The sequence below is a fragment of the Eretmochelys imbricata genome, chromosome 10, assembly GCF_965152235.1.
Source record: "Eretmochelys imbricata isolate rEreImb1 chromosome 10, rEreImb1.hap1, whole genome shotgun sequence".
Classification (NCBI taxonomy): Eukaryota; Metazoa; Chordata; order Testudines; family Cheloniidae; genus Eretmochelys; species Eretmochelys imbricata.
Window position 1 is genome coordinate 71,552,990 of NC_135581.1, and position 16,159 is coordinate 71,569,148.

General features: G+C 44.7%; 1 protein-coding gene across 1 annotated transcript in view; it reads right to left on the reverse strand.

The window, feature by feature from the left end:
* Positions 1–16,159, reverse strand: part of AGBL1 (AGBL carboxypeptidase 1) — a 241,343-nt gene that overhangs the window by 124,237 nt on the left and 100,947 nt on the right. Inside the window, exon 18 of the mRNA XM_077829336.1 lies at positions 859–1,039. Within this exon, the coding sequence (XP_077685462.1) occupies positions 859–1,039 (181 nt within the window). The remainder of the gene's footprint in view (positions 1–858; positions 1,040–16,159) is intronic.

Below are 16,159 nucleotides of genomic sequence, written 5' to 3' on the forward strand. Positions count from 1 at the left end.
TGTTGGGGTGGAAAAGGAGGGAGCATGCAAAGAAGGCTCCAAGTGTATATCTGCCCAGTAAAAGCCGTGTACAACTAGCTTACCTGAGCTCCCTTGAACCCAGCTAGCAGGGGTAATAGTAACGAAGACAATGCAGCACGGGCGCTGCAGCACAGGTAATACAAGCCCAGCAGAGACCCAGGGTACGTACTCAGCTCACTATCCACTCTGAAGTCCTCCCGGCACGGTCTTCACTTCTATTGTTACCCAGGGGGCTAGCTCAGGTAGGCGAGCCCACGCACAGCTTTTGCTGTGCAGACATCCCCCAAGAGAATTCAGAGCAGATCAGCATTCCCTAGGCCCAAGAGGACCCAAAATCCATCAAGAAATGTGAGTGGGGAGATGACGGGAGCATCACTGGCTGTAACTATTTAAATGAAAACACAAAGGTAAAATAGATCCATAATCCTCTTCCCCCTTCTCAGGCAATGCAAAACATTAATTAAAGCAAGTTATTCCCAAGCATTGCTATCTTGCAGCTGATGTCTGCACTGAATGATTTAGTAGGGGCAGATGGATTTCTGTTTAGCCAGCTAGAGCCAAGTTAGGCCATGAGGTTGTGGTACAGCTCTGTCCTGGCAACTGAGAGCTATCATTGCTACTCACAGTTCACAGTTGTGAAATCAGACACCAAACAAGTGGCTTTCGTGTGGCTGTATGTGACTAACACGGAATGCCAGGATCCACAGGAAGGATGTTCTCCTGACCAAGGGCTCCCAAGATAAGGCTTGCTGCCCAAACCGAGGTAAAGTTTCCCAAATAGGTCCAGGAAAGGTTTCTCAGACAGCCCCAGGGTAAACAAAGGTTGTCACAACTCACTTGCCATTAATGACTCCATCTGGATTGAGCATGGGGATGATTTTGAAAATGAAACATTTCCTCAGGAGCTCAGCAATGGGGTCACCGCTCACTAGGAACTCCACAGTCCCCTTCATTACCCAGCTGGCATTGCTCTCCCCAGGGTGAACACGGGCCATGAGCACCACATAGGGACGATTGCCTATAAAACAGAAAATAAAACTTTGTTTTGTATTTGATCTTTGTGGGTGGCATTTTGCCTTTTAATCCCTGGAGAGAATGATATGACAGCGAGCCAACAGAGAGGCAACGCTCCTTTGGTTTTGACATTTCCTAATTCTAAAGGCCATAGTTTCAAACTGGCTTCCAAATTTGCACCCATGATTTTGCACATGGATCCCCACCATCCAGGACTTTGCCTGCATAGATAACTGTATGCACAGCTATAGGGTTTTCTGCCTGAAACTGCAGCTTCAGATTTCAAGGCCATTTATGAAAGTTTGACCCTGTAAATTAATGACAAATTGTGCTGATGCTTAAAGGTGACAGGACAGGATTCCATTTGCTAAGTCCCAACTTCACCTTGTGTGTTTCTCCTTGAGCAGCTGATAACATTCTAAGCCCCTAAGCATCTACCTGTCCTTAGGGTTTTGCCTGAGATGCAAGATCTTGGGAAACTTCCTAAGCCCTCCAAACTGTCAGACCTTTTGGTATTAGCACTGCTGGGGGAATCAAACCCACTGGTGTTACAACTGTGCAGGTGACTTTGCACAAAATAAAGGAAGAATAGAGATATAGGTTTTATCTAGGCAGGCTGCAAAGAGGACAGTGTCTGAGGTCAACCATCACTACATACTCAGACATTATTTCCCTGATTTAAGTAAACATAGGTGGTGCAACTAGTGACACGTATAGTTACTATTGCCTGACACTTTCAATTATAAGACACTGTTTTCAGTTGCTTACAACTTTGCCAAACTATTTGCTGGGGTTGAAATTTTCAGTGCCAGGTGTCTGCTTAAAGAGGAATTATTTTGGGAAATTTCAGCTAAAAATGTTGTTTGCCCATGTTAAAAAAAATTTTACAACTATTGCATTGAGAAACTCTAACACCTTCATGCTTTAGTGAAGGGAGCTGAAACTTGACAGGAGTTGGAGGGAGTCATCGTGATATCAGGGATGTGTCTTGCTGTTCCTGTGAAAAAATGTCTAAACTTGGCCAAGTAATAAGCCTCTGCAATATCTCAGTTTGCACATTCCATCTTCACTAAGCATGCTCCATTGAGAGAGGGAGGGACAAGGTCTGGGAATGGGGATGATCGGTGTTGGGATGGAGGGAGAAGAGCACAGGAGGGGGGATGTGGGCAGGAACTGGGGACAAAAGTGAAAGAAGAATTATTTTGCTTAAAAATTATACTGTTGTGAGTATTCACAATGTTGAGCATGACTTTGTGTATTTTGGTTTTGTGCAAACCAGCATTTGTTAGTGTCACACCAATGCCAAGATGATTTTGTCCAGCTCTATCAGATCATTTCTGAAATATGGAACATATTCTTTTGCTGTACCTATATTGCTCAAGGGGACCTGGATTGACAAGCCTTTAGGGCAGGACCAAGCAGAACCTGTGTCCCTGCAAAAGGCATCAGCTACTCTTTACTGAATAAGCAATAATATTGTAAACAAATACTGAATTAACAAATGATAATACTTTGCCCTCCTATAGCGCCTCCTGAGGATCCCAACGTCACCACTTTACAAACATTCATGTCTTAATCCTCATAATGTCCATGTTCAAATAATTAGGTAAAGTAAAGAGAGGTTTAGTAACTTGCCTGACAAAACATGACTGTGGAAGAGATGGAAACAGAATTCAGATTTCTCATTTCCTACTCATTTGTATCAACCCATAGACCATGTTTCTTCTTGACAACTGCATATGTAGTTCTTTAGTTATTCCTCATTGTAAGTGTCTGGGCTACAGACTCAGATCTAGAGTTAATTTCCCTCTTTCTTTCTCCCTCGTTCCTCCCAAGCCCCCTCTCCTCCTGCCAACAAGTAAGCAAGTATAAAACAATGTAAGCTGTACCTCTGATTTGAGAACTCACACAGAGCTGCTGTATCATGAGTCCAGTAAAGCAACGCGAACTAGAGCTCAGTTTCCCGATAGCCTTATATTAGTTCCATATTGTTCACATACTATGACTTCCTGTGGGTTACACTGATCAAAATACAGAAAATGCCTCGAGCATTTAAAAACTGCAAGAAAAGATCACCCTGGCCTTTGCAAAGCCACTAGCAGCATCTTGCCAGTCTCAGAGGGTGAGGCTCCTGTTCTGTTACGGCCTCTGCGCCGTCTGTCTATAGCACTTTAAAGTAGCAACAAGCAAAAACTTCAGCCTTTGCAAAGACATCAGCTGCATTTTCCCATTTCCAGACATTTTCTTCTCTCCCCCATCACCATGATTTAGTGCTGTTTTTCAGTCTCACTGCTGAGTTAAACTTATGGGACTGTGCAGTTGTAGCGGGGAATGGGGCTCCTGAGAACTCTGAATGGACAACAGCTGTAAACAGCACAAAGCAAAATAAAACGTGTTCTCTTTTGCAGCCTTAACAACTCTTATCTCTTCTCTGCATGGGAGTAAGTGCAGCATGTTAATTGAGAGGCCTCGTTCCAGCATATGTATTTCTGCCCTCGGCCAAAAGAAAACCCGAGAGCAGGGTCAGCATGCTATCCACAAAAGCCCAGGAAAGCTTTGCCATAATTTTGCCAGTGATGTAAGAGGCTGGAGCGTGACCAGAACTTATTTCCAGAAACCCAGTGGAGGTTATTTGGGTTTTTTTCACTTGCCTGGGTTCTGCACCCTCTGAGGACTCCTGCAAGGTGCAGAGTGACCGCATCCGTCACTGAAGACATTGGGTTGTTGACGGAATTCAGCACTTTGCAAGATTGGGCCCATGGGTCCGAGCAAATTCACGGGGGGGGGGGGGGGGGGGTTCTTCTCCTGGCTTCACACATGGATGCTATTGAAATTTATCAGGTAACAGTAGATATATGGTATGGCTGGGGTGGAACACATGACCTTTGGCTCCAATTAGAGAGGCCTCTGGTACATCAACTGAAGCCTTCTTTTAAAAACACACAGGAACTACAGAGTAAGTTCCTTACCCGTGAGCAGCTCTGACTTTCCATCCACAGGAGTGTGGCAATACAGGCGCATGCCAGCCAGCGCACTGCATGCTACCGGAGACCTTGTTAGCACATGCTCCCTCCCTACAAGCAGTCACTGATAAATCCCATGCTGGATTGCTGTGCATCCCTGGATCACACCCTGCAGGAAGACTAATGATGCAGTAAATAGAACAAATTGCTGATGACACAGCCATAAAATTCCCTTCCACTGAAATATCCCAGAAACATAGATTTAGTTCTGTGGTAAGCAGGGGCCTAGGAGTGAGCTGATCTTGTACTTTAAGCCACTCAGCCACCTATCTGCATTACTATTGCTTTAGTAAAGGTGATGAATGTTATTGCTCATGAAAGTTCTGGACAATGGCTCTGGCCAGTCATGCTAAGCATAGACAAGCCCAGTGCGAGTTTCTTGGACACAAATCAGCGGATGCAGCTCAGTCCTGACCTCCAACTCCCCCTGCTATTGCAGTACTGGCTCCAGACAGGGTTCTGCTGAAGCACCACATTCCTGACTCAATTCACCCCTTGCTATGCCACTGCTGGGCCACACACACAGCAAGGCCAGTGAACTTGACACCTGTCCTGCCTCCCTATCTGCTGTTCCAGACTGGAGTGTCTCCTAATTGTCAGTGGTGCCCAGTTGCACACGGTTTCATGACATGTACAGTCACTCGGGATCTCTTTCTCACATGGGTCCTTCAGGGCTAAAATTTGAGACCAGATATAAAAAGTATTAGACCAGTTCTTAGACAGAATCCTTGCTGAATTCTGGGGATGCTGCCAGAAAGCTCGGGACAGCCATTTATCTTTGCAAAGCCCACATGGCATATAACCTTCTCCGAGAATGCAAATAATAAAAAGAGAAAGCACAGGAACCTTTTCATGCTACATAAAGCCTATTCCAACTGATCATGTCTTGTTACACTGTGTAACATTTCAACATGCCCAGAATATAACTGGGCACCAATAGACGCCAGGAATCCTGAGGTGAAGGATTAAAGAGGCACCAGCACCTCCTGGGAAACTTTAAAAAATATCCTTTGAAGTAAGAGTTCTGCTAACATATCACACATTTCCCATCTCTCTTCCTCTTCCCTTCATTCATTATGACTCTGGGTATTTGCATGAAAACAGGGGCTGTGTGTCTTCAGTACAGCTTGCCTGCACCTGCTGCTTAATCTTATACCTGTTGTCAGGTTCCTCTGGCTCTGACATCATCAAGGCTTGATGCAAAGGCAATTCTGACGTTGCTGAAAATTATGACAGCAAATGGGGGAGCCAGCAACAGAGGCAGAGAGAAACATGAAACCAACAAAATCCCATTGTCCCTCAGAATAAAGAACAAGTGGGGGGGAGTGCAGCACAGGTCCAGATGGGCCTGATCCAAGTAGAGATTCTGAGCTCCTCAAATTTCAGGGTTCTTTCATTCTGACTCTGCTCACTGTAAAGATAAGCAGTTTCCACACAATATAGGACTGGGATTTTAAAGGGAGCTGATAGAGGTTACATATCCAATGCCCACTGAGTTCAGACTATCTGGGTTTGGATTCTCCCCATCTGCTAACACACACTCTCTCTCTCTCTCTCTCTCTCACTCACCTTGGAAGTTCAGGGCTCGACAACCAAAGTTTATCTTTCATGCCCGCCGCTCAGCATGATAGGGCTTTATTTTGTGCAATGCTGTTAACACACATGCATTCAGCATCCCAAAGCCTGACAGCTACACTAAGCCAGACAGCAGATAGTATATGGTGCGAGGCAGACACAACAGGGCTCCAAGAACACTGTATGCGATGACTATAGAAAAGCAGCTGGCCGTGAGGCCACCTATTACACATCTCACAGGAGACATGAGACATTGATACCGAGTTGTCAGACTCTTTCAGTTGCCGCAAGACCTGGTAATCTCCTTCCCTCTCCATCTGTTGCATCCCTGCATTATTCAGGAGGGTTGGGGTTTTTTTAAGTACATAATAAATGTATTATTATTGTTCCAAATGGCAAAAAGGGAACATTACAAGTGTAAATTGTCTTGGCCATGAACCGCCTGTTCTCTACTTCAATATCCTGGTGGGGGTGTTTCAGGCTCCAGGTTGCTTGGCAACCTCCTTTTGTTGCACGTGTCATTTGAATTCATTCACCTTTGAATTCGAGACGTTCAGAGATGATTGGCCAGTCAGAACACAGGCAGACGCTGCTCAGGCTGGGTGCAGCTTGACACGGTGCCACTTCTGATCTTTACTCTCGGGGAGCTGTCAAGTATGGTTTTAGATCTATTTTGAGGCATTTGAAAGCCGTGGGAAGAAGCTGCCAGGCATTATTTCTCCACGGACATGGCACCCTGCCTACAGAGCATGGCTTGGCACAGCATCCCCTTTTCCTCCTTCCCACAGTCTCTATGCTGCTGTTAGCACTAATCTCCCAGATTGCCCTTCCAACAGATTATCTAGGTGGCTGATGTAGCTGGCACCGGATTAGGGTTAGAGGAACATGAGTATCTATCATTCACAGCCCACATTTGACACATACCATAGCCTGAATTTGTTCTAAAGACAGTAGGCAATTTGAGACGTTCTCAAGTATTTTGTACTGCAAATCACCGATTTTCATTCTGTGTGTTTTGAAAGTTAGACCTTGGGATGAGAGCAACACAGGTTGCCTTGTTATATTGAGGCAATCTATCTGAGGCATGGCAGGTAGACGGGGGACGAAGGTGCTATTACCTTGTAGGATTGCCACCTCTTAGGTACAAAAGAACAGGACATCTGGGATGATCCTGATACCATAAACTGGACAGCTGGCATTGTGTATGGAGCACCTTTTCAGATTTCCCGGGACAGCTACCTCAATACAGGGATGATCCTGCAAAAATCTGGACAAGTGGCAACCTTAGTTCCTGTAGGAGTACATTTGTGAATGAGTCCTGCTGTGATGGTACCGGGCACTCAGGTGTAAGAGCAACTAAGAATTGCAGCTAGTGGGAGCTAGGAAGAGCAGGGGACATTTAAGCCAGAGCACAGCCAAACTGTATCCCACAAATGGGACTAGTCCTAACGCTGATCAAGGGCAGTGGGACCACAAGCCTCACCCCGAGATCTCTCATGGGTTCCCCAGGCCTGGGTAGCTGGAGTGTTAAGTCCAGTGCAGAGGTCCAAAGAGAACTGCTAAATCCATGGGCAGATTTCCCCAAGAAAAGGATTTCACGTGAAATGAATCAGGCAGGAGAAAAAGGCTCAGAACGTTTCCTTTGTCATAAAACATTCTCCCATGGTAATCTATAATGATGGGGAAAGGAAACTGTGATAATTTATGTGACAGTGTAATGGGTTCAGGGTAATATATGATACTTTATAAAAAGTGAACCTGAGTGGGACAGAACTTTAATAAGTCTCCAACTCGAAAACGGTAATATTGTAACCTATTGCACCAATATTTCATGCTGCATACTCACTGTTCATACACAGAGGTATCTATATTTACCTAATTTGCAGTGCAAACTTCAGCCAACTAAGGGCAAAGGCTTGGCAACCCTCCAGTGATTTCTCTGGTGAGTCACACATGCAAGGGACCAAAGGCGTCATTAGCCTATTACAATGTACTTCCATTGACTTCCAGGGAGTTGTGCCTGCTTATGCCAGCAGTGAATTTGCCCCAAGAACTTTGTCTGAACTCAGGGCCATATACTCTCCTTAGTCTACAGCTACCAACCCCACTGACTTAGTCATGGCTTCTTTGCATGTATAAAAGGTAACATGTGGCCCAATGGGAGAGACTGCAGATGGGGGTCAGCGCAGATAGGGTCCCGCAGGGTATTCACAGGGAATTGCAAATTGCTGCTCATACTGTGTGCAATGCTCCCACTGGTGCCTGGTGCTTTCCTCCCTCTGAAAAACACAGTTCCTCTTAGTGCAATCCCCAGTCTCCTGTGCTGACACTGCTTGCTCTTTGAGCATAACAGCAAGGAGGAAGAAGAATTACTTAGAGTGCTAGACAGGGGTGAAATCAGGGTTAATGGGATGAAACTTAGTAAAGGAATATTTAGGCTGAATATTGGTAAGATCTGTTAGGCCGAGGAAGAGACTCCTCTGGGGAGTGGTAGAAGCTTATGTATAACTAGATTGCCCAAACACTAGAAGTCATTTTGTACAGAACACTCCTACGCTGCCCAGTGGAGAGAGGAGGTGATTTAACAGGCGTTTCCTTCATTAATTTATATGGACCAATTCCTGAAGTCCTTACTCTGGCAAAACTCCCAGAGAGTCTAGACAAGTGAAGAATGAGGAAAAACATGAATAAGGACCTCAGGATTTGGCCCGATCATTCTATAACAGCAGGTTAAAATCGAGTTGGATCCCACCAGGTTAGATCTCTAACTTCTACTTTCCAGAGTTGACATGAAGAATGGAGCATGGGGTAGTGATCCAATCAGAGCTGGGAATAAGAAGCATCAGATGCAGCAGGAAGATACAATACCCAGGGAAACAACCAACCATTTGTAGGGGAGAAGAGTTCAATTTGTTATCTGAAGGGACGGCTCTGAAGCCGGGAGTGCACTCTGGTCACAGATACTGTCTCTATGGAATGGAGATCCATTTCCTGCTGAATCCCACCTACAGTAAGGAAATGTTCATTCTTAAACGTACGTTGAGTCTTTAAAAGAGGCACAGCACCATCTCTGCCTCTGATTTGAGATCCTCCTGAGGGGATGAGTTTTAACAAACAAAAAATTATGAGGCAGCAGCACAATCAGTCTCCCATTATCAGAGGGATAAAATATCAATTTTTTATCAAGAGATAAAGCATCACAGATTGGCTCTGATAGGAAAAATTAAATTCCTGGTCTCCACTTGATTTGATTTTTATCACTCTTTTGCCCCAGAAATGTTCTGCTGGGGAATGCTTAAAACAAATTTTCATTCATCCCACACTAACCAAATGGGAAGTGTTTCTGACTGTGCGCATGCAAGATAAAGAGAGAGAGAGAGAAGGTCAGATAGTAAAAAAGAGAAAGAAAAAAATCTTTGAACAGCAGCTTCTAACACTTCACAGCAGCAAAACCATCACAGCAAAGGCCTTTTGTAGGTTCACTTCCTTGGTGTTATCATTGCACTCACTCCTGGCACGTTGCTGTCTCAGTCTGATCCTAGTCTTTAAAACAGTATCTCCCATAGGTGATCACAGATGAAACATTCCTCGTATTCCACCTAAGAGAGTTTGGCAAGGTAGAACTGTCTCCACCTTTCAGTAACCAAGCTTGCCTTGATGGCTCAGTAGAGAGTTCCAGATATCACTGAGCAAGGTAAGGGAGCAACCAATGGGGTCTTCTGTCCTTGGGCAGAGGGCTGGTTGCTTCATGGGAATGAAGCTGTTGTTGGCCCAGGGAAGGAGGTGAACTTGTGCCATAAGGTACCTCATCCGCAAGTGGACTATGCTGCAATGAGCAGGTAGGGGGATTAGGAGGACGTTCTGAATAGAGGGGGAAATTCTAGCCCCCAATGGAGCAGCTACAATATCCTAAGCTTCTGCCCCAGCAAGGGACAACCTCACCCATAAATGACATCATTCTGTACGTGGCTTTGAGTTGATGCAAATAAGAACAGTGAGGTAGAGAATCAGACTGCAAAGGGTGGCTACATTTTTCTGTGATGCTTAGGAGTAGTTACCTCAGTGGCTGATCTGTGTTGTTAATGACTGTTATCTATTTGGAATTCATTTTTTATCTAGCAATCTGAACACATCTCTTCAAAGAACAGCTGTCTCCAAGTTCCAGCTGAGCAACCAGCATGCAAAGAAGTGCCTGAATGTTACTTTCTGTGGCACCAAACTAAGGCATGTGGACTTCCAGGTATAGTTTAGAGTGGTTCTGGATTGTAGCCTCACCTACTATCAATGTGCATCAACTTAAGGTGGCATCTTGAGGGGGAGGAGAGGGGGACGCTGGAGATCTTCGTAGATGGGAAAGTCTGAGTTCGTTATCACACAGCCATATTCTCGTCTTCTCAGCAGCTGAACACTGTGTGCCGGTACGGGCTTGTAGAATACATACAAAACTTGTCACTATGCAGTTAAACACTGTTATGAGAATTGTCACAGGAGTGTTGAAGTCAGCAGCAGTCTATCTTTCTGTCCTCATACATATCTTATCACCATCCCTTCGAAAAGCATAATAAATAATAATAACAATAATAATATAAGAATATGACCACGCAATAATGAACCCAGACTTGCCCATCTACAAAGATCTCCCAGATGTCAACTTAACTCAAGGAACCCTTTCCAGTTAGTGGCCAAAGCTCTTAAAACCGCAGGACTCCAACCAAAAGACAAGTGGCAAAGGCTGTGAAAATAGCAGGGTCAACAATCTAGACCTGATTATGGATCCTACAGACCAACCACCTTGGTTCCCCATGCCATGTAAGATATGGATCAGCGCAAGCATATCAAAACCTCCTGTGGGCACTGTAATTACCAAGTACATGAATGGAAAATGAAGGACAACCCTATATGCTAATATAGAGAAGACATCCAAACCATGGAACACCTAGTGAACTGCACTTCTCTAAAATTTTTCTCCAGATGGAATGACTCAAGGCTGTCTGTGTCACTGGAAGCCACAGAGTGGATGACAAACTTGGACATAAACTTTTATGTTTCTTTTCGAGTTGTCATATGAAAGAAGAAGAACACATCTATGCACTGGTGTTTTATGTTTATGGCTGGAGTCCCAGGGTGCCTTCTTCGGGATGAGAATGGAGTATGTGGGTGTTGGAAGGGAGGTAGTTTCTGGGATGAACTGCAGAACTGATGAGTGCAGATGTTATTACTATTATTAAACATGTTGTTATCAATATACCCTAAGGGTCCTATCAGGATCAGGGCCCTGTTGTGCTGTGGACTGTTAACACTGAGATATAGGTAGGGTGTTGAATGACTTCACTGTTTATTTTCTTGCTCTTTTGCAGTTTGCTTTGGTGGGTTGTGAAAGCTTTAGCTCAAAATGAATGAAGTCTTTTGGGGTACAAATAAATAACTGCTACCTACACACCTTGTGATGCATGGTGCTGAAGAACTAGTACCTTCAGCTACCCAAAAAGGCAGGTTCTTTAACTTTGCTCATTCAAGGGTTTTCCTGGGTTTGTAGCTTTTGACCACTCTAGCAACATTTGGTTAATGAGCCCTGTGTTATACATACAGCTGGGAACCATGCCCATCAGATTCCTTCATTCATGCTGCTGTATAAATGTGCAGACGTGCACACACACAGAAATATCAATTTCCATATGACTTTGCCAGGAACGTAACACTCTTCAGAGAGGCTGAATAGCACATAAAATACAAAATTCTTTTTCCTCTAATGATTAAATATGTAGCAAGTGGCTCTTTGGTTCATGGAACCAGCTAAATAGGACATCTGAGAAGAGGCCGGATGGAGTACAATGAACAGTTATGTTTCTTCCTACAGCATCTGACGTTACAGTAACAGAGATAACTACCACCAGGATTCTCAACCGTCATGCTTTAGGGCATCAACTGACCTTCAGCTGGGGTCAGGAAGAATTGTTTCCAGGTGCTATAAGAGTGCACAGCAAGGCATGCTGTGAGAGGTTTATGCCATCCTACACCAGCCACTATTGGAGGCAAGATACCAGACTAGATGGACCATTAGTGTGTTCTGGAAGGGCAGTTCATCTGTTCTTACAAACCAAGTGCCAGGAAAGTTTAGGAAAGGATTGTCTCTTTCTGAAAACTATTGCAAAAGTACTTTAACAAGACCAAGGAAACCCTGAGTGGAGCAGACAAGCTATTATGACAGTGACCACGTGACAATCCCACAGAGAAGAGGAGGGAACCAGGTTTGCTATAAAGTTCACATATCACCTACTGTTCCCCCTCTTCTTTCACCCACACCATCTTCTTAGAAGAGAAGAGCACATTCCAGTATATTAGAGCAACATTTCCAGCACTCGTTGACTATAGTATCCCAAATGATTTTCAAGTTATTTATTTTTAAAAAAAATCAGTCCTGGCTAGAAGATCCTATTTGTCAAGTAATGGGACAATGCAAGTGATGGCTGCTGTTTAGCTTGAATTTCTGGCATATTTTGTGCATCCATCAGCTCAGCGGAGTTGACTACGGTGCCACGCTTCGCTGATGGGATCCCAATACCTTCCTGCATCTTTAACCCACATTTCACTGGCAGAGCTTTGAACATTTGCAACAAATGCTGTCACAGGGCCTGTCTCCCTGCATGGCATAAGAAGAGCTAGCTCTGGTTCCTACCTATTTGCCTTGGAAGTTCACTGGCCCTTAAGTCATTATTGCATTGCAAAGCCTTTGCAGCCACTTCATCTTCAGGTTTGTAAACTATCAAAATGCTTTTAAAATATATAATGCTTATTTAAATAAAAGACTATCCTTGTCAATCAATGTCATGACAGGCTGATGACTAGCACTGCATGGTATGATTTATTTCCCCATTTTGCCCACCAGAAAGCTTTTTATGCCAATACCTTATTTGCAAGGGATAAGGTGACATCCATTCTTTAACTGCTTAAAGAGTTAGATTGACAAGGTAGATGAGCTAATATCTTTTATCAGACCAACTTCTGTTGGTGGTTGGGACAAAATTTTCAAGCTTCACAGAGCTAATCAGAATGTCTGAGCTAAATACAAGTTGAGTCAGACTGTTACGCATAAGGGGTTCAAACATTCTGTAAGAGACCAAATTAAAATGAAGTGAGCAACTAAGGGTTAGCAGGCAGTAGGGTGTGTTACAATTTGTTGTAATGAGCCATAAAACCAGTGTCTCTGGTTAGAGTTATGATAAAAAACCATATATGGTTTAAAAAAAAAAAAACCTCCTTGCCTACCATTCTGACACCTTCAGATATTAAAATGGAAAGAAGTTTGAAAGCTTAATACACTTTACTTAGGCTGTTTGTTTGCTCTGTGCATTTCACTCAGCTTGGATGATGAAAGTAAGTTAGTCAGTTTCTCAGCTCATAGTCCAGTTTCACTTTCAGGTTCTCATGCATTAACTATTGGAATAACTTTTAGGGCACATTGGCAGGGTATGTTTTAGGAAGTTTGTGCTAGTGCTTCCCTGTGCCTATAGGACTTCAGTTTCCATGAATGCAGAGAACATGAGCTGTTTACCACCAAACAGACTGTGTTTCCCCTGGCTGGGCACAGATTTTAATCGCAAGTTGTGGCTAGGCAGATGAAATTAAAAGCTAGTAAATAAGTTAGTGGGCTCTGCATGGCAAGGGATATTCGAACTGGGGAGAAAACTGATGATCGAGGATTGAGGAAGGGGGTCTCGTACTAGGGAAAAAACACATCCACCAGAGCTTGTGTTAGTTAGCAAAGCAATCTGGTCAATAATTCAACCCACCTGAGAGAGGAGAGTTTTGCTTTCTTAAGCACATCTCTACAAATGTGTGCACAGGCCAGCTCGTGGCCCGACATACTGTGCTGCATGTGCCCCAAGGGTGGACTTGGGTATGTTGCATCTTGGACGGTCTGGGGTTAGGAAACACGAGGCGCAGTGAAAACAGAAAATCAGTCAGATGTATCACGCAGTCCGAATGCTGGAGACAACATGCACCCAACGAATGCAGCTTATAACATCCCAGAATTGCATAGACACCCTCTTGCTGCCTCTTGCTCACTTATTTGCCTCCTGCTCTCATTTCTTTCCTCAGTCTGAAGCCCAATTCCTGAGTCAGTTTGTGCTTCCCAGTGACCTCCTGGCTGTTGATTTTCTTGCCCTTTTAAAATGCTTGACAAAGGTGCCACAGAAGGAATTTGGCATCTGGAAGCTGTGACAGACATGACATGGCCTGATTTATGAAACATAGCTAAACAGCTAGGGCTGCCAAAGGCCAGGATTTACACAACTGTGTTCCTAGAGTGGCCTTCAATTCCAACTCTCCTACCCTGCTGCAATACAAATTCCCTACTGAGTTATGGAGTGACCTGCAGTAGCTTAGACACTGATTTATCAGGGCAGCCTTAGTGCCCGTGCTGTGAAAATAACAGCCTGCCTCCTCCTGGCCACAGGGAAAGGAACGGCAAAGGGTCTGATTCTCCACGGACCTGGATCGTGGTAGCCTTTGCACCTGTGCAAAGTGGGCACAAAAGGCTACCACATTGAGGGGGTAGCATTTTCCCCCACTTTGCACAGATGTAAGTGACAACACAAGAGGAAAGTCAGGGAAGGATCAAGTTTTTGACACCCTGAATATTATCCACATCATTATCTTTGCAATATTCCAAATGCTTCACTCAAGCATTTCCATTTTTGCTCTCCTATGGGAGGACAATTTTACCCTTTTTTCCACCTGTTGCTTCACATCTACCTGGTGGCTGCAGGACCACCAAGGTATTTCTATAACTTTTATCCTCTCTTGGATGAAGAACCCCTTCTTCTTTCCATATACCCCTCCTTTCTCTGTCACCTCCTTCCCACTTCAGTCTCACCTTCTGCTGCTTTTTTTTTTTTTTCCTCTCGCCCACACAGATTCCTGGTGCCTATTAGCATCCACCTATTTATCTAGACATTTATACCATGCTTAACACCATGGTATCTGGGTGCCTAGCAAATGGCCCAGATCAGTAGTTCTCAAACTTTTTTTTCCATGGACCACTTGAAATTTGCTGAGGGTCTTGGCGGACCACTTAATGATCTTTCCAAACGTTTTTGTACCGTTAGCTAACTATTGTAAAGTTCTTTGGATAAAAGCGCTTTATAAAAAAAACTTCATAATAATTAACTTTTTTATTCTACAGATAAAAGCACACAACTCATATTTTAATATCAGTAGTCTTACCTTTCTAATGCAATGGATGTGCCCTCTCTCCCCCACCATGGCAGCCCCCGAGCTGGGGCTGGGAAGGAGGGCCACCTCTCCCAGGCAGCCACAGCCCTGAAGCTGAGGAAAGTCACCTCTTTCTCTGGCTGCCACAGCCCTGCATGTCCCAAATTCCCCTCACCCCCTCTTCTCATCCCACTGCCCCTTCCCACCTACCCCTATTCCCCCGAGGCCACCACCTCACCTTACATGTGTGTCAACTCCAGGGTCCAGGCACCTAATTAGTTGAGCACGGCTCCACTAATTAGGTGGGTGGCCCTTCATGCTCTCTGTGTGGCTGCCCAGGTGCGCACCTTAGAGGGAACTATTCGCGGACCACCTGAATGGAGCTCGCAGACCACTGGTGGTCCACGGACCACAGTTTGAGAACTTCTGGCCTAGATGTCAGTGTTGTTATGAAGCAATCGGTGACTAACTCCTTCTATCCACCCCATCGCTGCAACATCTGAGCACCTCACATACATTTATGAATGTACCCTCAGAGCACCTGTAAGGTAAGGAAACACTGAGACAGAGGAATTTAATAGATACAGGGAGCTGGGGGTGAGCTGAGAACTGAGCACCGATCTCCTGAGTGCCAGGTCCAGTGTCTCATCCACAAGATCATCCTTTTTCCACTGCTTACAAACTGGCGTCTGAATTTCTGGCCAATGACTCAATGCTTGTCTACACTGCCCCACAGTTCAGACTACAGGGGTGCACACCTAAGTGCTCTGCTGTGCCTTGCCTGTTAGATGCCAGGGAGCCAACTAAAAGTGTCCTGGCATTAATGTAATCCTCTTCAAAACAGAACTACATTCATGTGAACTAAGAACCTTCTGGTGCGCACCCACAACATCCACATGAGGGAGCTACAGCGCACCACTTCGGTGTGCACAGCTATACACACCCCCGTAGTCCAAACTGCAGGACAATGTAGACATAGCCTTAGGGGCTCCATCCTTATTTTAAAAGGATGCTCACCTCAGTATCCTTCAGCAACCATCAAACAGCACTGCAGTATTTCCAACATAACTTAAGTGTGTTAGACCATTGCTATAGATTAGAGCAGTGTCAGTTTTGGTTTTTCACAGGGGCAAACTTGGAAAGCTTCCTACTTGCACAGACACACCCCACTACTCATTTACACACCGAAAACCACACACCCAGTTTATCACACACACCTCCACAAAGTGCCACAATCCCAAGACCTGCACCCACCCTTGTCTATTACAATTGTTTTGGGCACCAAGACGTGGCGAGTGGGAGAGAAGCCT